General features: G+C 40.3%; 1 protein-coding gene across 1 annotated transcript; it reads left to right on the top strand.

The window, feature by feature from the left end:
• The first annotated feature begins 2,383 nt into the window (after positions 1–2,383).
• LOC149323269 (neuronal acetylcholine receptor subunit alpha-6-like) lies at positions 2,384–17,115 on the top strand. The gene is made up of 6 exons (XM_089488674.1): positions 2,384–2,785; positions 5,775–5,914; positions 7,144–7,188; positions 7,885–7,994; positions 8,090–9,086; positions 13,880–17,115. The coding sequence occupies exons 1-6, from the start codon at positions 2,707–2,709 to the stop codon at positions 14,000–14,002; spliced, it is 1,494 nt and encodes a 497-aa protein (XP_089344800.1). The 5' UTR covers positions 2,384–2,706; the 3' UTR covers positions 14,003–17,115.
• The last annotated feature ends 8,023 nt before the right edge of the window (positions 17,116–25,138 follow it).

Here is a 25,138-nt window from a genome sequence, read left to right as displayed (position 1 = left end):
ACAGAAGGATGCAAGGCAGAGTAGACCCTAGAGCTCTGCCTGGGACTGAACCACAACCTTGTGGCTGTGAATGACTGCAGTTCTGGCATTTAACCAGTGCGCCATCAGAGCTCCCTGATTACAGCACAAGAGGGCAAACGTCTTCCTGCCATGCATTCTTTCTCTTGGGCTGCATACCAGGGACAAAAGGGCTGAAGCCAGTGGCTCAGGGTGGCTCCTAGGTCAGTAGAGCAGTGATATCCATTCTGGCTTTTAGTCTGAACTTTTAAAAAGCTATACAAGAGGCTGAGCCCTACTCCCAAAATAGATGCAACCTCTTGAATAGCTCCTTTAAAAGTTGGACTAAAACCCAAGAGAGATGTGCCATCCCATTGACAGGGAAGCCACCAGGGAGTGGGGAAAGAGTAAAAAATGTGTATGTCTTTCTCTGTGTATGTCTTTCGCTCTGTCATTGCTTTTCTCTGCCTTGAAGGAATATTATTTATTTATTTATTTATTTATTTATTGCATTTATATCTCTCCTTTCTCCGAAAATGGAATCCACGTTGGCTTACAATAGTTTAAAAAACAAAGAGTTCAACACTCTGATTTCAGAAGTTAAAAGAGAATTAAATATCCTAGCCAGTATGGTATAGTGTTTTGAGTGTTGGACTATGACTCTGGGAATCCGGGTTTGATTCCCCCACTCGACCATGAAACCCACTGGCTCATCTTGGGCAAGCCGCATGCTCTCAGCCTCAGGGGAAAGCAATAGCAAACGTCCTCTGAACAAATCTTGCCAGGAAAACGCCATGATAGGATCTCTTTAGGGTCACCATCTCTATGGCTACCTGTTGCCTACCCCTGGAATACACCATGCCATCTCATGGTAGCCATCAAATAATGACCTGATTGGTGGACATTACCTCAAAGGTTAATCAGTTGGAAAATGCATAATGAAGATAAGCAGGTAATGGAAAATAGATGCTCTGTACAGAGGGTTGTTACTTAGTTGCAGTGGCATCATTAAAATTGGCATCACCCGGTGCGGTAACTCATGGTGTCACACACCCCCAATTGACCATCTTCTATATCTCATAGTACAGAATCCTTAGTAATGCTTTTTGTACTAATGTTATTCATAAATCATAATTCCCAAATATTAATGAATGCAATGGTAATAATTGCAACATAAGCTAGCAAAATTAAAATTATACCTTTAAAATTACAATATCATAGGCACAGCCTAAATGTATTTACATGTACATAATTTCATGTGGTTAAAGTGAAAACTTGGTAAGATGTGATGCTTTTAAAGAAAATTTTAAAAAATATTTTTAAAAAATTAAAATTAATTTTTAACTTAATAATAATAATAATAATAATAATAAAATTTATTTATATCCTGCCCCTCTACAAAATGCAATCGGGGCGGCTTACAGCATTTAAACTATACATAGCCAAGTAATTCAATCCCATCCCCCCTTAAAATAAAATTAAACAATAAGAGATAAAACATGTTAAAAATATGTTAAAATTATTATTATTATAACAACAATAAACAACAATAAATACTGGACAGTGGTCATAGCGAGACATAGCTAGATTTCCATATTTTAGTGGCCAGGAATTCATTCAGGAAAGGCCTGCTGGAAAGTTGAATCTTTTTTTAAACCTGAGGCCTCTGTTTTCTCCTTCCACCTTGTGCTAGGGTTGCCATAATTGTCCACTATTACCAGGGACAAAATGTAGGACAAATTCGAGACCAAACTGTAGGACAACTGCAGGACAAAACTCAGCCCAAAATGAAGGACTTTTAAGGTCCTCCATCTTTCTTAAATGCCCTACATTTTGGGCTGAGTTTTGTCCTGCAGTTGTCCTACAGTTTGGTCTAGAATTTGTTCCACATTTTGTCCCTGCCCCACTCTCACCATCTCTTCAGTGTTTTAAAGAGACACAGGCAAACACCACAGCAAAAGGCAAATATTTGGGGAGCAATGGTGTCCCCCCCTCAGGGTGTCACCTGGTGCAATTTCCACCCCCCGCACCTCCCTAGCGATGCCCCTGTATAGTTGCCAACTTTTTAAAACAGAAGATGCAACTATGAAGTGGACTCTCTCCTACGCTTATTATTTTTTCATCATTCACTTTTTCCTAATACGTCTGGCTTCAGATATGGGCACAGGAGTCCAACCAGTACTAAAGGGCATCACTTGTACCCTGTAGTGTCTCTACAGACAAAATTAAAAATCAGAAGAGTTGAAAAGACTCAGAGCAACACTGCAGTGCTGCATACAAGCCTCTGAGGAGGACCTGGGATGTGCTCTTGCGCTCCCCAGCCCTCTCTGCTGTGCTTCTCCCTCCCTTATTCACACATGCTCCCCTCCATACACATACACACACACACACACACACACACACACACTTGTGCAATGTGAGGAGTCTCCTGACATTGGTCTCTTTCGCCTCCTCTTAACTTGCAGATGGTAAAACTCTTTCATCTCTGAAAGGTTTCCTCTTTTTCTTCTTCAAGAGGCTGCTACATTATTTAAAAGCCATCAACTGGGGGTATCTGCAGCTCTGGATGGGAAACCAAAATAGTCACTGCAGCAGTACCAGCAACCAAGGGGTCTCATTATTCACCTCCCGGTCTTTTGTTCGGTTCTTCCTAAGCACATTTCTTTGCTCTCTTGAAAAAGAAGGGAGCTGTACGCTTTGCTCTTGACGATGCTTTCGCAGAAATGGTTGGGGGTGCTTTACTTCACTTTCTACTTATGGGCTAATATATCCTTCTTCTTCCTTCAAGGTAAGTTCCTTTTATTTTTGTCCCCCACCCCCACCCTATCTATTCATTTCGACATTTGTAATATTGGTTGCTTAATCCTTTTGGCTCCAGCTTAAAAGAAAAGATTTGTGTGCGCTTTTATTATTCTGAATGATGTTTAGGTAGGTGACCCACATACACTCTCCAAAGGGGCTGCTTTCTTTGTCCAAGCAAAGTATGAGGTTGCTGTATTTAAGGACTGGTTGGCTTGCTTTGCTGCAGTTTAAATGGAAAGCCTTACCTTGACAGAGAGCAGTTGCACAGCTTGTAATAAAACATCAAATGGAGTATGTTATTTGAAAAGATAAAGTCGCTTTAGATTAGAAGGTATGGTCATGTTGGCCTCTGTTCCGCACATCCTGATAAACCTGTGCACACTTACTTGGGAGCAAATTCAACCAAAATCAGTGAAACTTATTTCTGAGTCAGCCTACATAGCACCTGGCTGTCAGTGGCAATTCCGAAATCATTGCCATGCTCAAACGACAAGGGAATTGCAAGGGCTGGATGGGATATCTACAGACTTCTTGTATAAAGTCCTCTAGCCACCTACTATCATCAGTCTTGTTGAGCAAACTGTAACCTCCCCCTCCCATTTGTGATTAATTTCAGAGGAAGTTATTTTAGTTAGGGCTGCCAGCATTTTTACTGACCTTGCTCCTGTGTCTTTAACAAAAAACTAACATGCAAAGAATTAAACCTGTAAAGTTTCTTTCCCCCTTAGCAGTGCAGGAAAAGTGATGGGGGGTGGGTGGGTGGGATTTGCCTGCTGAAATTCACCTTGTTAGGCTGCTGCTAAAAACACAAGATCAGAGCTGGTGTCAACAACAACAGAAACAACAACAACAGTGTGACAACTTTTGGCTCATGTTTGCAAGTCAGTAATTGCCAAACTTTTCTACCAAGCAGGAAATAACTCATCTGTCACTGTCTGGCCAAGAAGCATTTCCTCCCTTGAGATTCCTGTGGTTTTCCTAAAGCTTATTTGTTCTCCTCACCTGGCTTGCCAATTGACAAGGAGGAAGAGGAAGAGGTTGTTGCTGTTGTTTGGTCTGCTTCTGTGACTTCAGCAGTGCAATGATGGGGAAAAACCAGGAGCAGAAGCTTTTCACACCATGGAGATCAATATTAATCCCTATTCCGGATAGGTGGAAAAAATGGGGATGAAACTATATAGACATCTAAATACCAGTTGTGCATTATAGCAAAGATAAGGAATCATGTGTCCCTCCATATGTCACTGGTTAGGGCTGCTGGGAGTTGCAACTGGAGGGCCCCATGTTCACCATCCCCACACTACAAGGCCCAAAAGAGTGCATCCTCTTCCATATGCAGAACTAGGCACAGAGGATTATTTCCACATAATTGGACCCAAGCGTTTCCAATAACATAGAGCCAGCTTGACACAGTGGTTTGAATGTTGGAACTACAACTCTGAAGACCAACTTGGCCATGAAATTCTCTGGGTGACCTTGGACAAGTCACATACTCTCAGGCTCAGGCAATGGCAAACCTCCTTTGAAGACACTTGCCAAGAAAACGCCATGATAGATTTGTCTTAAGGTCAAGTCAGAAATGACTTGAAGGCACACAACAAGAAGAAAAAGGCAAATGCAAATAGAGTTGTAGATGGAGATGTCCCATCCAACCTTACAAGTAATACATGGAATATGTATATGAGTGTTTTCTTTCTCAACTTGAAGCATGCACACTAATGCTACATTTTTTTGGTAGAAAAACAATTTTCTAGGAATAATTGCATATAACTGGAATGTTGTTAGCTCTCTGCCTTCCCCCCCCCCCCATGATTCAAATATGAATTTCAGCCATCATCAGGGGGGGGGGCACAAAAAAGTTTCTTTTTGTGGTAAAGCAAACAAAGTGATAACACATACATATATAAAACAAGTATGCGAGTTGTTGTCAGCCATAGGAGTACAGAGTCTTATGTTCATTGCACCAGTCAGTTAGCCATGTCCTTTCCCAGGATACTCTGATCATTTCCCCTCATATCAGGATTCTGTCCACTGAGCCCAAAGTCACATGCTCTCAGCCTCAGGGGAAGGCAATAGTAAACCTCCTCTGAACAAATCTTGCCAAGAAAACCCTTAGGGTCACCATAAGTTGGAAATGACTTGAAGGCACACAACAACAAACAAAAGCAGTTTCTGGGTAGTTATCTAAGGCATCTCAATGTACAGCACATCACAGCAGCCTGCAGATTTACCAAAGCAGGGATAACTGTGCTCAGGCTATTTCTAGTTCTCTAAGAGGAACCATAGATGGTTCAGGAGATGGTAGAAGGCAAAACCAGTCACAACTTGCCACTAAAGCCTCTTGCACCTCTACTGGAAAGGCTGTATTAAGGAACAATGCCAGATTGTGTCCAAGATCCAATGTTTTGGGGAAGTTAGGTTTTGGACTACAGCTCCTAGAATTCCCTAGCCAGATTTGACACTGACCAAGCAGAATGGCAGAAGTCTGAGTGTGTTAGCCCCAAAAAGTAATGCTCTGGTTGTTTACAGGGAGTGCAATCCCACTGAAAGCAGGTTGCTCGCCACCTTTCTGAGCAAAAGTACTTCATTCACATGTGCAAGCCATCACAAAATGAGATTCAGTTTATATGTATCTGTGAATTAGGACATCGTTCAGCTAGCTAGGTCTGTAGCCTTGCCACTGATATTGATACTGTTACTTCTATAAATCCCTAACTAATTGCCATTTTTCTTGACTGCATGTTTCGTACTATGACCAAACGTCTTACTATGGAAGAATAAGTTGGTGGTTCCTCAAGCATCAATTTAGCTTGCAGCATTTAGCGTTATAGCATGATCTTTAAAACTATTTGTGCTATTTGGTGTTAAGTGATATATAAATAAATGTCTAATTATTCGGATACTGATCTCCATTCCATTCCATTTCCTTGCCTTGTCTACACTGATAACTTCTTGTGTTTCTTTTCCCCACACAGGTTGTTTGGCATGTAAATCCGAAGAAAGGCTGTTTCATAAACTGTTCTCCCGTTACAACCAATATATCAGACCTGTGGCAAATGTGTCTGATCCAGTTACAGTGCATTTTGAGGTGGCAATTACCCAACTTGCAAATGTGGTAAGGCTAAAGTTGGAGGGCCACTCAAGTACTCCTGGGGTTAAGGGTGCAGGACCCTGATGAAATTGGAAAACCTCAAATAAAAAAATAATATTTTTTGCCCGGAGAACAGCTCTCTAGGAACCTTTAGGTCCTCCCGTGCAACTCTATGGTCAACCTCTGGCAGAGGTTGATCATAGAATCACACTGGAGGACCTACAAATGCCTAGAGAAGAGTTTTTTTTCCTAGAATCTCTAGGTCTTCCAGCGTGATTCTATGGTCAACATCCTCAGAGTTGTGCTGGAGTACCTAGAAATTTCTAAAGAGAGCATATTAATCAAATCCACAAATAATCAAATTAGCAAACATCAGAGCTGCAAATGAGAAGAGCTGACTGTACAGAAATTCCTAAAGTCACATTATTTATCTCCCATCTTAAGAGGGACTAGGAGACCCCTGCATGCATGGATCTCTGTGTTTGCAGCTGAGTTCCTGGGGAACTTTTGATTATTGTGTCTATGTTCAGAAACCCTTTATCTGTATCTATTCACTTTTTATATTGTTCAGAAGTGGGGGGAAATCTGCTAGGCAACACCACCAGTATTACGACTCTTACGGTTCTTCACTATTCGAGTAGTTGTGAAGACCTCTTTCTATATTGCTACTATGGCTTCTTCCCAACCTCTCTCATAGCAACAGAACCTTACAGGCAAAGCCAGCCACACAGGTCCTTCCCACTTTGTCATTGTACTATGTCTGATAATAGGTGGAAAGGACAGATGGGGATACTGAAGTACACAAATCTGTGAAATCACCAAAGTACAGTATATCAATTCTTCAGAAGTTCACTTGTGGACATCTCTGATCAGCAAGCTTAGAGGTTAATGAAATTCTCCTTCAAAAAGACGAAAACAAATATAATTTGAAAAGAACAATGTGATATGGTTACTTTTTGTGCATTCCATTGTGAATCAATGACATGATAGATGTTTGTTATGGCTATACTGGCTGTAGCCCAATGTATCTAGAGACTATGAGATTGGAGAGGACTGATGTATAGCATCTACACTTGAATGTGTTGATCTCTACCTCTACTCTGTGGAGGGTCCACATCTCCTCATCTCTTCTGATGCCCTTCCTCAAACTCCCACTGCATCCAGGTCTGATTACATCCTAGGCTAAGGAAAAGCATGAAAAAATCTTATAACAACTCTGCAGGACTACAATATTGGCCTTTTTCTATCCATAGGATGAAGTCAATCAGATTATGGAAACCAACCTCTGGCTGCGACATGTAAGTAAAACCTTGTCTACAGTACCGCTGGGCTTTATAAGTATGGCTATGATAGGAATTATTGTCCTAAAAGACACGTCAGTAAAAAGAAACAGTGATCCATCTAGAGATGGTCAGTATATACATAATAAAAAGACCCCTAAAAATAACTTTTTTTCTTGGTTCCACACCAACAATTGTCTGGGTTTCACCACACATTTGTGTCTATATAATATGTATGCCTTCTGTTGTGTGTAAAGAGGCCTTGATATAGTTAAAGGAAGCATTTCTTATTAACTTTCATTGGGCCTGTACAGACATGCCAAAATAAAGCTGCTTCGGGTCACTTTAGAGATATGCTGTTTAAATGATGGATTGAGCATGGTTTTGGCATGGTTTCCGGACTCTTAGGACGCATGCATCATTTAAACAGCATACCTCCAAACTGACCTGAAGCAGCTTTATTTTGGCATGTCTGTATGAGGCTGAATCTGTGTCAACTATCATGGCCATGATGGCTGGGGAATCTGAGACTTGTAGTACAAAAAAGAAATTGTTCCATGTTAAACCCAGGATCATTCCCACTTTTATCAAACAAAGAGGTTTGGAGTGAGAAAAGAAGCAGTTTCAGAAAAGCCCTAAGAATCAAGGTGTTCATATGTGATGAATTTCTGGGACTGAAGTGCCCATAATTGTTGTTTTTTCTTCTCTTTTTAGATTTGGAATGACTATAAACTGAGGTGGAATCCAGTGGAATTTGAGGGGATTGAGTTTGTCCGGGTGCCAGCAGATAAAATTTGGAAACCTGATATTGTGCTGTACAACAAGTAAGAGCTGGTTTCAAAGCATTTTTTTTACAATGTTGTTTTTGTGTTTGTGTTGAACAACACAATCTAAATCTGTCTTGTGTTTCTATTTCCAGTGCTGTTGGAGATTTCCAGGTGGAGGGACGGACCAAAGCTCTTCTCAAATACGATGGCACGATCACATGGACACCACCTGCCATTTTTAAAAGCTCCTGCCCTATGGATATTACCTTCTTCCCCTTTGACCATCAGAACTGTTCACTAAAATTTGGATCCTGGACTTACGACAAAGCTAAAATTGACCTTCTGATTATTGGTTCCAAAGTGGATATGAATGACTTTTGGGAGAACAGCGAATGGGAAATAGTTGATGCTTCTGGCTACAAACACGACATCAAATACAACTGCTGTGAGGAAATCTATACTGATATAACTTATTCCTTTTATATCCGAAGGCTGCCCATGTTTTACACTATTAATCTGATCATCCCCTGCCTGTTTATTTCATTCCTGACTGTATTAGTTTTTTACCTGCCATCTGACTGCGGAGAGAAAGTGACCTTGTGCATCTCTGTCCTACTTTCCTTAACTGTTTTCCTCTTGGTAATCACAGAGACAATTCCCTCTACTTCTCTGGTAATCCCACTAGTGGGAGAATACCTGCTGTTCACCATGATATTTGTCACGCTCTCCATCGTTGTCACTGTGTTTGTACTGAACATCCACTACAGGACTCCGACAACTCACTCTATGCCTAAGTGGGTCAAAACTGTTTTCCTCAGTCTTCTGCCCAAAGTTCTGATGATGAAGAGACCCATACAGAAACACATTGAAACCCAACTTGAAAAAACCAAAACAGGCAGTGACCCAAAAGCCACAAAATCCAGCAAGCAAAAAGCTGATAACTCGGGAGAAGTGAAAGTCTCCAGTGAGCACAGGTGCTGCCACTGTGACAAACTCAGTGAACCAGCTGCGAGTAAGAAAAGGAGACCAAGCCACCAGTCTGCAAAGTGGGTGGCTGAGCAAATCGAATACTCCCCAGAGGTCAAAGAAGTCATTAGCAGTGTTCAGTTCATTGCAGAAAACATGTGGAGTCAGAATAAGACCAAAGAGGTAAGTCAGAATTATACCAAAGAGATCCAGTGTCTGACTATGAATTTGGACTGCAGAGGAGTTTAACTGGTTCTTATTTCAATGAGCCAAGGTCTGGTTAAGGCCCTGGGACAATTTTGGAATAAAGTTTTCTATTTATTCTGGGAATGGTGAGTAGGGCTTCTGCCAAACTACAGAATTAATGCAGTTTGACACTAATTTAACTGTCATGGCTCCATCCTGTGGAATCCTGGGGTTTGTAATCTTATGAAGCATCAGCAGTCTTTGACAGGGAAGTCAATATATTACAAAATAACAATCCCAGAGTTCCATAGTATTGGGCCATAGCAGTTAAAATGGGGTCAAAATGCAATAAATCTACAGTATTGTTGTTGTTGTCATTGTTGTGTGCCTTCAAATCATTTCTGACATATGACAACCCTAAGGCAAACCTATCATGGGGTTTTCTTCACAAGATTTGTTCAGAGGGGTCACCCAGTGAGTTCCATGGCTGAGCTGGGAATCAAGCCCTGGTCTCCAGAGTCATAGTCCAACACACAAACCACTACGCTGTGGAGCAGCTGAAAGATCTTCATGGGTGGATCTATGTTTAGATCTGCAATATCTGTGAGACTAATGGCCTCATCCCATGCTTTTCACTCAATAACCCAAGTAACACATAAAATATTGATGATAACAGAAGCATCAAGAGATTCAGAATGTATCCTGAGAAGAAGAGGAATTAAGCTATACCTTTTTTTCCTTCAGCACTGGACCCCTAGTCAGTGACAGCCCTTGAGCCATTACAACAGTTGAACCCTTGAAAATCCAGCCCTGAATGGACCTAAATCCAATCGCTAATCCCATTTATCATAAGACTTTATCACACTGGGAAAAGTGGGGGTTTAAATGGTCATTATCCTATGAAAGTCGTACAATCATACTGAAGATTTTCACACAATTTTGCAATTAAAGAGGATTTATCCCAGCAATAACCAGGTAATAGCCAACAACAAATGATTCATGGGGAAATCCTGTGAATGATTTGTTGCTTGTTATTATTACCTGGTTATTCCCGGGATAAATCCTCTTTAATTGTGATGGGTGTGAAAATCTTCCTGCAATTGCTTTACTTTCCCAGGATAAGGACAGTTTAAACCCCCAATTTCCCCTCCAATCCCGCCCCCCATTATGATAAACTCCATAGACCAGTTGAACCAATTGCTGAATGGTAAATCAATAGTTACATAAATTCCTTTGAATCAATGGGCCGACTCAAGATGGGACTTGCAATTGGGTTTAGGCCTTTTCCCCTACTGGAGATGCCAGTGATTGAACCTGAGATCCTTTGCAGGTAAAATGGGTACCATTTTACACCATATCTCAATCTATTGTCTGCTTTTAAACAAGAAGCACTTGGTGTTTTATGTTTCCTTGAAGTTTATATAGAATGTGGCATAACTGGGATTTAACCTCAGTGGTATTCATGAACAGTTGTTGTAATGTTAATAATGCAATTATTCTGGAAGCTGCTGGATAGAGAGTTTCCTATAGTTTCAACAGAAATGAAGGATGCACCTCAGGGAGAAACACTGTGATTTTATGTAAGCAGTCATACCAGGAAAGCTTTTCCATTTTAGAAAGAAATTGTTTAAGGGTAAGCAGTCAACAAACTTTACAAGATGGGCATCCTTTTCAGCCCGTCTGGACTGGGCCATAGACAAGTATATACAGTACCTTGACTTTGGGTTCTTTGATCCTTAAGGCACTTATCTTTTAGGATTATTCAACACTGTCACCCCAAACTGAAAAGGTCCCTTTCTGCAAAGTTTGTGGTGCAAACATTATGTTGATAACAAGTTAGTTTCCTGAGCATTTGGGTTGTTCATGGGTACCAGATGAACCAGTCACGGACGGAGACTTCACTTGCAAACGTATGATACAATATCAGGAGCAGACCTTCAGCAAAGGTGCTATAAGCAAAAGGCTGAATGGTTGACAAGGTTGAGCGCTCCTACTTTAAACCAGCATAAAGCTTTCCATTAGAGTAGCGACCTGGAAAAAAAGGTGAGCTCCTCCATCTTTAACTATTCCATAGAGAAGAGAATTTCAACACCTATACCTCATATGACAAGCTGACCCTTCTGAAAGTCTTACTTCCACACAACTTATTAAAGGTACAGGAGCCTTTTGCTCTTCTCAGTCTGGCCTTCCTACCTGCCATCCAAAATACTTCCTGCCAATACGATAGCTGAATTAACTTGAACATTTTGACTATTTTGGTTTTTCCAAAAGAAGACTAATGGTGTATCATACTGTATGCACCCACACTACCATTTATTAGTGAAAATTTAGAATAATATGGATGCAACCAGGCTGTAAACCAGTTCTATGTTTTGATTTGTTAGGAATGAGTAATGATGGGTGAGCATTTTGTTTCAGTTCATTTTCATCAGTGTACTTAAATTTGCAAAATTCAAAGGTGGGAGAAAACAAAATGGTTGCATTTACCCAGCCTGTGATAGGATTGCCAGAGTGAAAACTGAAGACAGCTCTTATACCTTTAATAATTGTGTGAAAAAAGGAATTTCGGCAGGTGTTAGTTGTGATGTAACTAGGTAAGAAGCAACACCTGCTGAAATTATCTCCTCTGTACAGACATGAAAGATACAAGAACAGTCTCCAGTTTTCGGTCTGAAAACCCTACTCGTGTCCCTCTTCCTCAGATTTCTACTATTTTCTGTTATTTCTGCAAGAGTGGGGAAAGGGGTGTCTTGTGGGTTGCATGTGATTTCCTCCAAGGAACCCCTTGGAGGTGCCTACCTCTACCCCTACCATTTCCCCCCCCCCCCCCCCACTAAAAATACATTTAAGGGAATGTAGTAAATTCTGTCTTATTTTTGTCCTTTGGGATGTTTTAGACCCAGAAGATCCATATATGTAACTAGGCAGTAAACTGGAACTTCAGGTTTGCTTCCTGGTTAAATAAAGATCCTTTCTGGGCCTAAATCAGCCCAGAGGAAGCTAGACATCTGAGGGGACATGTGGGGCATTTTTAGTTTAAAAACCAGAAGAACGAGCTCATGATTCTGAAGAAGGAGACCCTGCCATGGGTCAGTGTCCTGTTTCCCTAGATTTGTTCCTCCAGATCTCAAAACACTCAGTGCAACATCCTAACCATTTAGTTCTTATTTCATACCTTCCAATTGTCCTCTTTTGGAAGGGACATTGTCAAAAAATAATCTGCACTATCACTTTCTAAGCTGTTTTTTTTTTAAGTCCCAGTTTTTCTCTCTTCCTCTCACTTTTCTCCTTTGGCCTCAACTTATTTCAATTAAACTCAGTTTACAGCAACTGAAGTAGGTATTTGTAGTGGGGCCTTTACCATATTTATAGTGGGCCCTTTTTGGGGCATGGTTCTTAGCAGGTGCCTGGAAGTGCTGATCGCAAGGTGGATATTGCCTGGCAGCAAAAGGATAAAGAGTGAAGATGGGCACATATAATGGAAAGTAGCAGCTAGCAATGCTTCTTCATAAACGATCATATCATTTGGTGAGCACTTTGCTTGTCAAAGTACAGTGTGTCACAGGATTATATTTAGAAGTAAACAATGGTTTTTAAAATGATACTCAGCAACTGCGCTAATGCTTTTGAGATTTAAATAGCTAAATATTTCATGTTCTTAGCTTAGGCACTAACTCTTAGGAGTTCTGCAGGTACAAAGGCTTTCATCTCAAGATGGTGTTCAGTCAATGAAGCTCTATTGAGTTCTGCAGAGATATGATTATGGTAGGAACTATCCCAACAGATAGCTGAAAGTGCAGCTTTAGAGCCAAGTCTCGATTATGAATTGTAATAATAAACTGTAATGCAGGAGCCCAGCAAGACCGAGGTCTTTGCAATACTGGAATTACTGGTTTTTTTCCTAATGCAGAGTTGGCGACCATTTTGCTCCGTATAATGAGCTCTTTAAAGAGCAACAATTTACTGTAAAACTAGGGAATACTGTAGTTACTGTTTCTCTGTAAGGGGAAAACCTGAAATTAACACCATCCTAACTGTAACATATGGATCAGGGCATGGTAGGAATAAGTGTGGCTATCCTTAATTCATAGATCTACGTACAAAATGAAATTCTGGCAGATCTCTGGCAGACATTTTAAACCAAGAGTCAGCATCTGCAGACCTATTTGGCCAAATATGGTCTCTGAATTCGTTCTCTTTGTGTCCCCAATCACCAGCTCCACAGATGAGTATTGGTAAACTAATGGGATTTGAGTACAGACGTTTTAGCATGAGGTTTTAACCAGCTATTTCTCAGTCACTTCATTACACTACAATAATCTGTTACAGAGCCAGTGTGATATAGTGGCTGGAGTAGTGGACTAGGACCCCAGGACACTAGGGTTTGAATTCCAGCTCAACCATGGAAACTCACTTGGTTACCTTGTGCAAAGACAAAACCGCCTCTGAACAAATCTTGCCAAGAAAACCTCATGATAGGGTCACCCTAGGGACATCATAGTTCAGAAACAACTTGAAAGTGCACAAAAACAAAAAACCCTATGATAGAGTCGCCATAATTTATATTCACCTTAAGGGTACATAGTAACAAAATACATTATCCTTTAATGTTGCTAGTCTACTAATATGAATCAATTAAAAAATCACTAATGTTTGTGTGTGCATTTAGTGACCCACCAGCCTACAGTGGGCATGCTCTCACAATGTGATATTGTTTTACTATATGCAAACAGTTGGATCGACTCTGTCTCTACTACACAGAATATTATCTATCTTCTTGTATATTGCAGGTGGAAGATGACTGGAAATATGTCGCCATGGTAATTGACAGAGTGTTCCTGTGGGTGTTCATCATTCTCTGTGTATTTGGGACTGCAGGATTGTTCCTACAGCCATTGATAGCAGACACATAATTTGCTTTTATTTGGTAATTTCAAATTAGGCCTCTGCCCTCACACATTTTCCAGTCTTATGTTTGAGTCACTCATGTGCAACAATTATAGAGCAGAGCTGGAGAAACTGTGTTGCTCAACTCTAGATCCCATCAGTCCTAGTCAACCTGTCAAATAGTGAGGTACAATGGGAGTAGAAGTTCATCAATATGTGGAGGGCATATATTTATTACAATTTGGTTTTTCACCTTGGACCCTGAGAGCAATATTTTCTTCTTTGTCTCCTCACAACGCATTAAGTCGCCCTCTCCACAACCTATCACCCTCCAAATATGTTGGACTGCAACCTGCATCATCCTCAGACAGCATGGAGGATGGTGGAAATTGAAGTCCAACACATCTGAAGAGTGGCAGGTTAAGGAAGGCTGCGTTAAGCCTCTAGCTTCCAAATTGTTGACTCTCCAGCACAAGGAACTCTTTCCACACTGAAGTGTTTACTGAGGAACTCCAGGATAGATGGGAGATAGCAGGGAGGTACAGACGGGAGATACCTCCATGAACTGAAAGTATGTTCTAGAACAATCCAGTGCTCCCCTGTGGCTGCATCTACAACCTGGTTGAATAGCAACTGATGGGTTTCCAAGGAGCTCAGCTAAAAAAAACAAATGTGATAAGCCAGTCATAGAGGGTTGTTCCATACACTTTCACTAGCCAAGTTACTTCTCTTCCTCTAATGAAACGTGACTCAGGCTGTGTCTGCATGCAGGAAAAGAAACATTCCCACCCTGCTTCCACCCTGAGCTGTTTAGACAATGCATGGGTCAAAACGGGCAAGACATGGGTCCAATCCATGCTCCAGGGCAATTGGAGTAAAAGGAGCCCCCGTTTGTCCCAAATCAGGCCAGAAACTGCAGAGAATCCCCTAAGTATGTGGACTGCATGCTGGTACAGGGATGAGGGAGAAGTGCTGGTGGCCAGAAGAGGTCAGGAGGAGATGTCATGGGCTGGGCAAACCACTGACCTGAGGGATTGTATGGAGAGTGCTGCCAGTACTGGTTCATTGTGGGTACTAGTTGTGTGGGCAGCTCATCCTCCCCACAGATCCAGAAGCCCCAACAGTAAGCTTGTGTTTCCCGTCAATGCAGACATGGCCTTAGATGTGAAAAGATATACCCACATATAAGCAGCAGGGGGGTGGAGATGAGCCAAAGGGAAAAAGAACCTAAAAATAAGAACCAACTACAGCCAGCATGGCCAAAATTCTTTGGCTTGGAAATAAGATTGGTTCATAAGATTGGTCCATAAATTGCTGGTTGGTTTAGAAAAGCTACCCACAATATTTATTGTTCATTTTTGTATCCTAGTTAGATCATGTTAGAATGACATTGCATTCCCCAAGCTGATATCCCTCCAAATGTTTTGGAATATAACCCCCATAATACAGTAGGTTTCGAATTGATGACAGCTGCAACTGAATACCTTGGGAATTGCTAGATTAGAACTATGGGCAAATGTTCTATGCTGGCCTAATGGCACTATGAGAGATGATAATGGTACAAGTCCCAATCTAGGAGAATTAGACAAGAGTAAAAATCCATCACATCTGTTTATCCATGTCCTCTAAATTTATTTCTGTATGCCCCTTAGGCATAATTCATGTGAATTTAACATTAATGATTGAGATATCATTTATTCATGAACTCTCATCATGCTACAGTTGACTGTGCAATTTATTTTAGTTATGGTGACATTTCACATAAAGAAATAATTGAAATGTAAGTCACATGCTCTCAGCCTCAGGGGAAGGCAATGGCAAACCTCCTCTGAACAAATCTTGCCAAGAAAATCCCATGATAGGTTCACCTAGGGTGGCCGTAAGTCAGAAATGACTTGAAGGCACACAACAACAACAATTAATTTTGCTATATGTTTGCTAAATGCTCATGGTTTTTCAGTAAAGCAAAACAAATATCCTATCCCCCCCCCACCCCCAAGCATTATGAAATTTGTGAGATAACTTTAAAAGAACAACCCAGGATCAGTTTTCTTTTGAAAAGAAAGAGCATTGGGGAGTTGTTGTCATTTTTCTTGGGAGTAGCTTTCCTCAATATGGGCATCTCTCCCCAAGGCTTCAGGGAGGGTTTGTAGTGTTTCATTTACTCAAAACTTCAGTTGATCATTTAGAAATACAGTTTAGGTATCCCAAGAAAGATGGCAGGCAAAGCTGCAAGTGAATGCAAAGAAAGCAAATAAAAGGCATCTAGGTGTGAATGCTTTTCAGTGACTTGCTCTAAGCAATGGTAAAAATTTGAGGACTAAAAGAAGGTTTCATTTGGGAGAGCAGAATTCTTATTTGGGAAGCAGTGCCCTCACTTCTCCCTTCTGTAGCTGCATTGCTGTTTGTAAGGAAGTGGGTTCTGAAAACAGACATGGCAACCACAACCAAAAAAGTAATTAAAGGATTTCTCATCATCAATAAACAACTGCAAATCATTACTCTTGCACTCTAAGGAAATTCAAGACTGCTTATTTTTAAGATCCATTACTGGATCATCTCCAGCTGTTAGCTCCTTCTGAGGAAATATCATCCCTGTCTATTAGCAAACACTCAAGCAAACAACAGAGTTATTTCTAACAGCAGCAGCATCTACATATCAAGTTGAAAATCATTCCCAATAATAAATCATCCTAAATTGCCAATGGCTGGTTTCTTCTGTAGGCGCTAGATCCTGTCTGATCTTGGAAGCTAAGAAGGATCAGCCCTGATTAGTACTTAGATGGAGGACCACCAATGCATACCAAGTGCATCACTGAATGGATTACAGCAGGTTGGAGCAGTTGTGGCTTTGTGATTTTTTTATAACAACAGTTATGTCCCCGTGTTAGACTTGTAGAATCCACAATCAGTAGTAACTCAAAAATATATTAGTGTGCAAGTCATTAGTGTACACAGCCAATGTGGTGTAGTAGTTTGAGTGTTGGGCTACAACTCTAGAGACCAGGGTTCGATTCCCATCTTGGCCATGAAACCCACTGGTGACTTTGGGCAAGTCACATGCTCTCAGCTTCAGAGGCTGAGAACAAATTTCCGAATGAATCTTGTCAAGAAAACCCCATCACAGGTTTGCCTTAGGGTTGCCTAACAACAACAACATCAACAATATCCATAAACATGATTCATGGACATGAACACAGGATCCCTTTCATTGGAGGTTTTTAAACAGAGGATGGATGGTCATCTGTCAGGAGTGCTTTGATTGTGTATTCCTGCATGGAAGGTTACACTGGATGGCTCTTGAGGTCTCTTTCAACTCTGTGATTCTATGATTCATGGGATAGGATGCTGTAAGAAATTGGCTTCATAAATTGAGTCATTATTTTCTACCTGGTTCTGGATGGTGTGGCATGCAGAGCTAATAGGAAAATGAACACACAGGTAGTTCCCATAATGTGGAAATCTCCTTGCATCTGCTGTAAGGGTGGAAAAGGCTTATTTCAATTGCAGTAAACTGTGTTCAAAATGCAAAAGTAGTTTGTACTCAGTTAACTCGTTGGGATGAGAGGTGGGGTAAAGTCTTGCCCTTCCCAGTAGATTCAAGCAAAAGCAAACTGCTACAGCTGCTTCTAGCCTTCTGTTCTTTCTCAATTTGCCATCTTGACCACACTCTACTGTTGCTTGGCCATGCATGCCCCAGTTGTCATCTGTCAAATGTTAGAGGGTATGTAGCCCAGTATGACTGGCATCCTCTCTTTCCTGGTTTTCAGGCAAGATGGTTTTTCCCTAGCTTTACTCAGCAATCCCTACTGTTTCCTTTCTGGAGATCTCCAAATACTACTCAGGTCTGACCTTGCTTAGCTTCCAAAATCAGACAAGATTGGGTGTGTTCAGGGTGATGTGGTGGAGTTTTAGATAAGGATTATAAATAGAGGGCAATGTGTCGATAGCGTCCCCTCTACTTTGTTTATTTTTGCAAGTTAATTCCTATGACACTAGCACCTTGGCTTGCTCATGCAAGGAAACATGTTTGTGAACAATAATATGCATGCGATATGCATCTTTCTTGGTATTATAAAGACACAAAGAATGGCCACATTCCTACACGGTTAGATGTACATACGTAAACCCAGTGAAACTCTAGGGCTGAAAGTTGCCAAATAATGAATGGGATTTTTCTGACTCAGTGCAAAGTTCATGTTTTCCTGGATTCACATTTGTCATTTTATTCAGAACATGGTTGTAATTGTAATTTTATTTACAGTCTTTGACAATGTACATTTTGACAATATAGGACATTTTAATGTGCTTCAAATAAAATTAATAAACAATATTTTTTTTTAAAAAAAAAGTAGATTGGTGAGTTTCAGCTCTATTGAAAATAGATGTGTCAGTCTCTGCTTTAAAAATCAAAAGGTGAATCCAAAGACCTTCTTCATGAAAACTGATATTGATATACTATAAAATGTCCATAATATATTGCAAAGGGATTCATAGTCCAAGTAGGGATTCACCATTAGGGTTCCTCACCTTGGTGGGGGGCCTCTTCTACAAAACCTTGACTTTTATTTAAATACGATTAGATTTGCACCATTGGTTTACAACAGCCACCACAATATGTTTAGATGTTTCAGAATACAACCTTTCTTTAGCCTCAGCTAGCATGAAAGTTACACTTGGACTCATCCCCACTCAACCATGGCAAATCACACTGTCTCAGCCTCAGGAGAAGGCAAACCCCTACTGAACAAATCTTGACAAGAAAACACCATGATATGTCATAAGTTAACTTGAAGGCACACAACACCAAAGTATGTTTTAGAGTGATGTCAGTTTCTTCACAGTCCTACGTGCAGCAGCCTGGCCTGATAATATACAGACTCATTTTGATTTTAGATTTCAGAAATAGCCATGTTAGTCTGGAGTTTCAGTATGCAAACGGATTTTGTAGCACTTTTGAAATTGTGTGAAAGAAGTTGTAGCATAAGCTTCTGTATACTTGATCTACTTCTCCAAATGCACAGTTAATCTCAAAGGTGCCACAAGATCGCTTTGCATATACCTATATGGATTTTGTATGAGCAAGTCACTATTTTTTCACAGAATCTTGGGAGATGTTGTTTGGTGAGTATGCTGATAATTGTCTGTTACAGATTCTTAGGTCCAAAACACACTGCAGAAATAATCCAGTTTGGCCCCATACAGACAGGCCAAAATAAAGCTGCTTCGGGTCACTTTGGAGGTATGCTGTTTAAATGATGCATTTAAGAGACCGGAAGCCGCACCAAAGCGACGGTCCAGTCCTTAGGACTGGATCATGGCTTTGGCATGGCTCCTGGACTAATAGACCCAATGCATCCATGGGATTTACACAAGTATTAATTTATCAAGCTTCCATTCCATGGTCCTACTCTGCTTGGGAGTAACAATTGGGTTTAGATCTAGGAATATCATCGCAACAATGGACTATTTTTATCAATGCTTGCCTGCAAACCAAGAACTTAAAAGAACCAGACAGATGTAAATTATGTTGAAGAGATGGCATAAGATGGATGGTCTTTAAAATATAAGATTCATGACCATAAAATTAGATTAATTCGTTGATTAATTGTCCCTAGCCTTATAATTAAATTACTGCTGATTGCTAGTAGATTTTTTTTACAATTTCTCATAAATTAAATTAAGATGCTAAGGAACAATTTCATACCCTACTGCTGTTTTACATTTAAAAAACTGAAGTAAACCCTCCTTTGCCAGGATATTCTATGTGCACAGCTCAGCATTGTTTTATGTATTTTGGTGGTATGCTCTGCATCTATCCTAGTCAAGGCTTGACTGCTGAAATTGAAGAGCTCATACCTGTATATAGGGGGAAACATAGGGAAGCTTGCTCAGTTATGAATTCATTGCCTTTATATTCCACCTTTCCTCCAATGAGTTGAAGTCGGCACACAAGGCTACATTCTCCCTACTTTATCCTCAAAACAACTCTGCAAGATAGATCAAGCTGAGAGATTGTGATTGTTGGGTTACGTATTGAGGTTTGTGGTCTAGTCAGGACTAGAGCCTCCAAAGTCCCAGTCCAGCTGAAGGCTGAGCAACTACTAGGGATTGGAGGCCACATGGGTCACAGTGGGATTGGAGGTCACATGAGTCCCAGCCCTGGAGAGCTATGCAATCAATTTCTATCATCCCCACAAAATCCAGAGTCCAAAATGATTTTGCCTCCAAATGATCAGTAGCATCTCTGAGCCTCCAATAGGTACTATTGGAGACTCTACTGAATTTGCTAGCAATTTAGCATCCCTCACCTGTTTCAGGCCTGTAGAGACACCCACCACCACCACCAAAAAAAGCAGTTCCTCTTAAAATTTCTTTGAAACAGTAAGAGGCAAAGATGCCCTCAAATACTTGAGAGTAGCCAGCTGTTCCTCCTGGAGGTTTGGGCATGATGACCATTTCTGCATGAAAACACAAGGGCAAAATTGATCAGGAGATCATTTGGGGCTGTATGTAGAACAGGGCCAACTTTTTCTTCACCCTTGTTCTGGCATACAACAACTGTCACTGGGATGCAGACTCCCACCCCCAAAGATCCTCTCTGAAAGTTACTTCAGGCTGAAAGAGGTGCTTGTCCCAAGGCTAGGCCTTTTTCTCTCTCCCTTGCCAGTCCTTTACCAATAAATGAAAAACCATCCTCTTGACTCAGGATTTATTTATTTATTGCCTTTATTAACAGTGTTTACACCCAAGCGCAGTTCTTGTCTGAGACAACCTAATGCCATTTCAGGCTGATAACATTCAAAGCAGTGTTATAGTACAGACAGGTATTGCAGCATTTTGCGAGATGTTTACATCCAATGGCTAGGGTCGAGCCTAGGGGATGCAGATGGAACAAAAAGCAAAATACCATCTTGTGAGCTACTGTGGGAAGCACTGTATGGGATGGAGCAAACAAGGGAGAATCAGGCTTTCAGCATGCACATTTGGTGAATCAATTCCTGAGAATATTTGCATTCTCCAGTCTGCAAGCCAAGACCCATAGAGGACTTGCTGACCAATGATCAGACTAAGAATATAGAAAATACCTTTAAAGGTAAAAGGTAAAAAGGATGAGCAGGGAAAAAGGATGAGCAGGGAAAAAGGAGCAGGGAAACAACTGGCCAGCCCATTGCACATTTTGGAAGTCAGGAGTTTGGGATTACAAGCATAATATGGGGACCCTGGACAGAACCCATGAAGCAAGGCTAAGGTCAGTGAGCACATTGTAAGTTGGTTCAGCACAGACCAGAAGTCTACTAAGTACTTAAAATATGACTGCAAGAAGATGTGTTGTTCGGGCCTTACTCTCTTGGATAAAATCATTCATATATATATATAGGATAGGGACAGCAGCCTGGTTAAATGTAGAATTCAGCAGCACTGATAAGACGTCTGACTATCCACTGCTGTTTCTAGAACCAATATAGGAATATCTGGGAAGTCATATCCAATTTTTTCAAAAAGGGTTTCTTCTTAGGAATGCATGAGCGAAGCACAGTTCCTGGAGGCTCTTCTTCACTGCCTAAAGGGGCTTGTAAAAAAGGTTTCCTAGCAGCTGCTTCTGGCTAATAGGGCTCCACAAACCAAGAGTCCTGCACTGTCCCAGGGTACCCTGCAATTTTTTAGTATAAGAGTGACTGCATTAATTATTTATAAAGTGCTGTAAACATCTCTAGGCACTAATCCAAAGGGTTCCTGAAAGGGATGTGACTCTTCACTTGCTCCATTCTTACATGCAAGTAAAACAAATTTCAAATGCCCTCCACACTTATGGGATTACAAGAGGTTTTGCACTCATTTCAACTATTTTTTACATTTCAGATTTTTTTTTCCTACCAAAAAACTTGCTTTTTGCACAGAAAACTGTACTGGGCACAAAATACATGTCTGTTTGTTTTTACCCAAAAACTTTTTACCTAGAAACATATTTTTTTTCCACAAAAATATTCTTGCTGAAAAAAAATTTGTTTTCATACAGGAGGTTTCACCCAACATTTCCAAATTAAGAAAACTCTCCCATAATTGGCCTTTTTTAAAAAAGGAGGTTTCTCAATAATGTATGGAAGACATGAAAATTTGGAAGTATGTTTTTACAAGATAGGTCTACAGCATACTGGATCAGGTAGATACAGTACATGCATCCATTTCGTTCTTAAAAATATCTATTATACTTCATATGCCCCTGCAAGACAAGTCACTTAATCCTATGACAATCTCATTTCAAAAAAGTAAGATGGAATTTGGCTTCAGCCCCCTCCAACACAAAATTTATCAGTACAATTAGCCATTTTGTAGTTAAAAATCATTCATAGTACCACCAGGTTCACAGTTATACAGTTGATCCTCTGTATCCACGGATTCTTTGTCCAAGGATTCAAGCATCCATGGCTTGAAAATATTAAATCTCTCTCTCTCTCTCTCTCTCTCTCTCTATATATATATATATATATATATATATATATTCCAAATAGCAAAGTTTGATTTTGTTAAGAAAGAGGGAGGGGATGGTGGAGAGGGACACAGAGAGAGAACACTTATTTTCCACTGAGGAAAAAGTTAGTATTTGGCATTTTTTTCATTTAAAAACAAATTGGAAAAAAAATTACATTTCACTGAAACATTCCAGTCCTCAAGTTCTCCAGTCTTTGCTCTTTCATGTCCACTTAAGATCCCACCACAAATCGTCTGTGAGCCTGAACATGATGCGTAAATGTTTATGAGCACCAAGCATATTGTTTGGGCTTCAATATGTGTAGTTTTATCCACTGTTGCAACAGTTGATGCTCTTTCCTTGTGTGTCAAATACTGAACAATGTGGGAGGAGACCCATAGGCCTGGAATAAGGAAGGGGAAAACTTGCTTCTCGTCAACTAAATACAGCTTGCCCTCCATAGCCACTGATTTTTTTTAATCTATGGATTCAACCATCCATGGCTTGAAAATATTTAAAAATAAATTCCAAAAAGCAAAACTTGCTTTTGCTATTTTATATAAGGGACACCATATTACTATGCCAGTATTTAATGGGACTTGAGCATTACCAAGAGCACATACCAAGAGCCCACTGTAATGAAGTAAATAAATAAATCACGGATGCCATCCATAATACTGCCTGCAACAGCTCAGATGAGTAGCTGAAGTGTTGGCTGCTGAGGTACTGAATGGTTGGACTAGTATGAGCTAGCTCTGGTGTTCTTGGCTGCTCAATGTGCTACAGAAATCTGCAGAACCTGTTTAACCAAAGACTATGATGGTATAAGAAGACATTAACATATAAGCTTTGACATCCCCAGCTCTGAGAAGCCATATTTTTTTTCATTCCAAAGCAGGGATGATAAATCCTCATAGATGTCAAGAACAACTAAATAGTCTTTCCTCCTATAGATTCAAGACACTCAGGTTGTTTTGATTCCTACATACGTCTCTCAAAGGGTCGGGAACTCCAAATTCAACCTTATTTAGGAAACCGACAAATTTCCATTCCATCCTTTGGAAAAAGTAAGTACCATTGTGTTTCATGGGATTTACTTCTTAGATTCAGACTGCACACTTTAAAAGGGACTGGTGGTGAATCTATAAGGGGTGAAAGATTCCAAGCCAGTGAATTTAAAGCAGAAATATTCAGTGACATGAAAAACTTTTCAAACACTCCAAAAGCCATCCAAGAGCTGAGAAGTACCATTAATGGGTGAGACTTTGCCAAACCAAAGAGGGACCTGGGAGTTTTTCAGAAATGAAAACAAATATGAGATGTCACTCACAATGGACAAATTACTGTGCACAGTGTGCAATAAATATATATTTGTATATATTCAGCTATTGTTAGATTAAAATATAAAGTATCTGTGCTTATTATACTTACCTTTCATAAAGTTTATGCACATGCTCTATGCCTTTATATATTATTAAACTTTTTTAAAAAATAGTGCAAGAAATACACAAAGATATCCATTTTCTGTAGACAATTTTCATGAAATAGAATATTTACATCTGAGTGAAGAAATTGGGAAATTGACTGAATAAACTTATATAAGGTCCACTTAATTTAAATCTTTATATTATTATTATTATTGGCCAATGATCATAGTAGATTCTTATAAAATCTTCCCACTGTCACAGGAATATTGCTAAATTAATAATTCTGAGAGTGACTGGGACAAAAAATAAAGCTTTAAAAATAGGATGTATCTACACAAAATTTAATATTCTCCTCTTAGGGTTTTTGGTCTTTCTTGTCAATAAATTTATGCAAAATAGCAGTGATTCTTTCCAGAGAATCATCAGCAAACTTCCGAAGCTCTAGCAATTCTTTGGGGGAAAGCCATTACTATTTAAACTAGTGATGGGGAAGAGGTGAACTTCCAAATGGTGTTGGACTACAACTCCCATCATTCCTGACCACTGGCCAGGCCAGTTTGGGCTGTGTGTAACTGGATTCCAACAACATCTGAAGGTCTACAGGTACTCCACACCCAGTATAAATGGGCACAAAACCAATATAAGTTTTTAGCTTAGATATATTTGGTTTATGTGCTTACTGCATATAGGCTTATCTTTTTTTCCAGTGCATCTAAGTTAGCATATAAATACTTACAAATATAACAGATACGGACATTGGAGCCTTCATTTGTGCAACAATTCAAAAGATTACTGGTGCAATCCTATACATGTCTACTCAGAAGTCCTTAGTAATTTGAATAGGGCTTACTCCAAGGTCAGCAGGCACAAGATTCATCCATAAAACTTAAGCAAGGTGTACACCAGGGGTAGGCAACCTGCGGCCCGCGGGCCGGATGCGGCCCGGCAAGGCCTTGGGACCGGCCCCAGCCCGGTCCTGCCACCGATTGCCGCCGGAGCCTTTGGCCTCTCGCGTGAGGGGTATGGGGCCTTTGGCCTATCAGGAGGAGGTGGGCAAGGGGGGGCAAGCGGCGGGCAAGGGGGGCAATTGTCTATAGAAGCCTCTGAAACATGCATTTATATTAACATTTTTTAAAAAACCAGCAAATTTTTTTGCGTGTCCTCCATTTTTTTAAAAACGTGTCCTCCATTTGAAAATTTTGTCCTACATTTGTACCGGTTTATTTATTTAATTAATTTTTAAAAAAAACTTATTTAATTAT

Source organism: Sceloporus occidentalis, unplaced genomic scaffold, assembly GCF_023333645.1.
Source record: "Sceloporus occidentalis isolate IW3139 unplaced genomic scaffold, rSceOcc1.0.p SCAF_1, whole genome shotgun sequence".
NCBI lineage: Eukaryota > Metazoa > Chordata > Lepidosauria > Squamata > Phrynosomatidae > Sceloporus > Sceloporus occidentalis.
This window is presented reverse-complemented; position numbering and strand designations above follow the sequence as displayed.

Bases quoted from the DNA above. Each gene is read 5' to 3' on its own strand.
- LOC149323269 (XM_089488674.1), top strand. From the start codon at position 2,707: ATGCTTTCGCAGAAATGGTTGGGGGTGCTTTACTTCACTTTCTACTTA. The intron at 2,786-5,774 runs GTAAGTTCCTTT...TTCCCCACACAG, and splicing joins ATCCTTCTTCTTCCTTCAAG to GTTGTTTGGCATGTAAATCC. The intron at 5,915-7,143 runs GTAAGGCTAAAG...TTCTATCCATAG, and splicing joins TTACCCAACTTGCAAATGTG to GATGAAGTCAATCAGATTAT.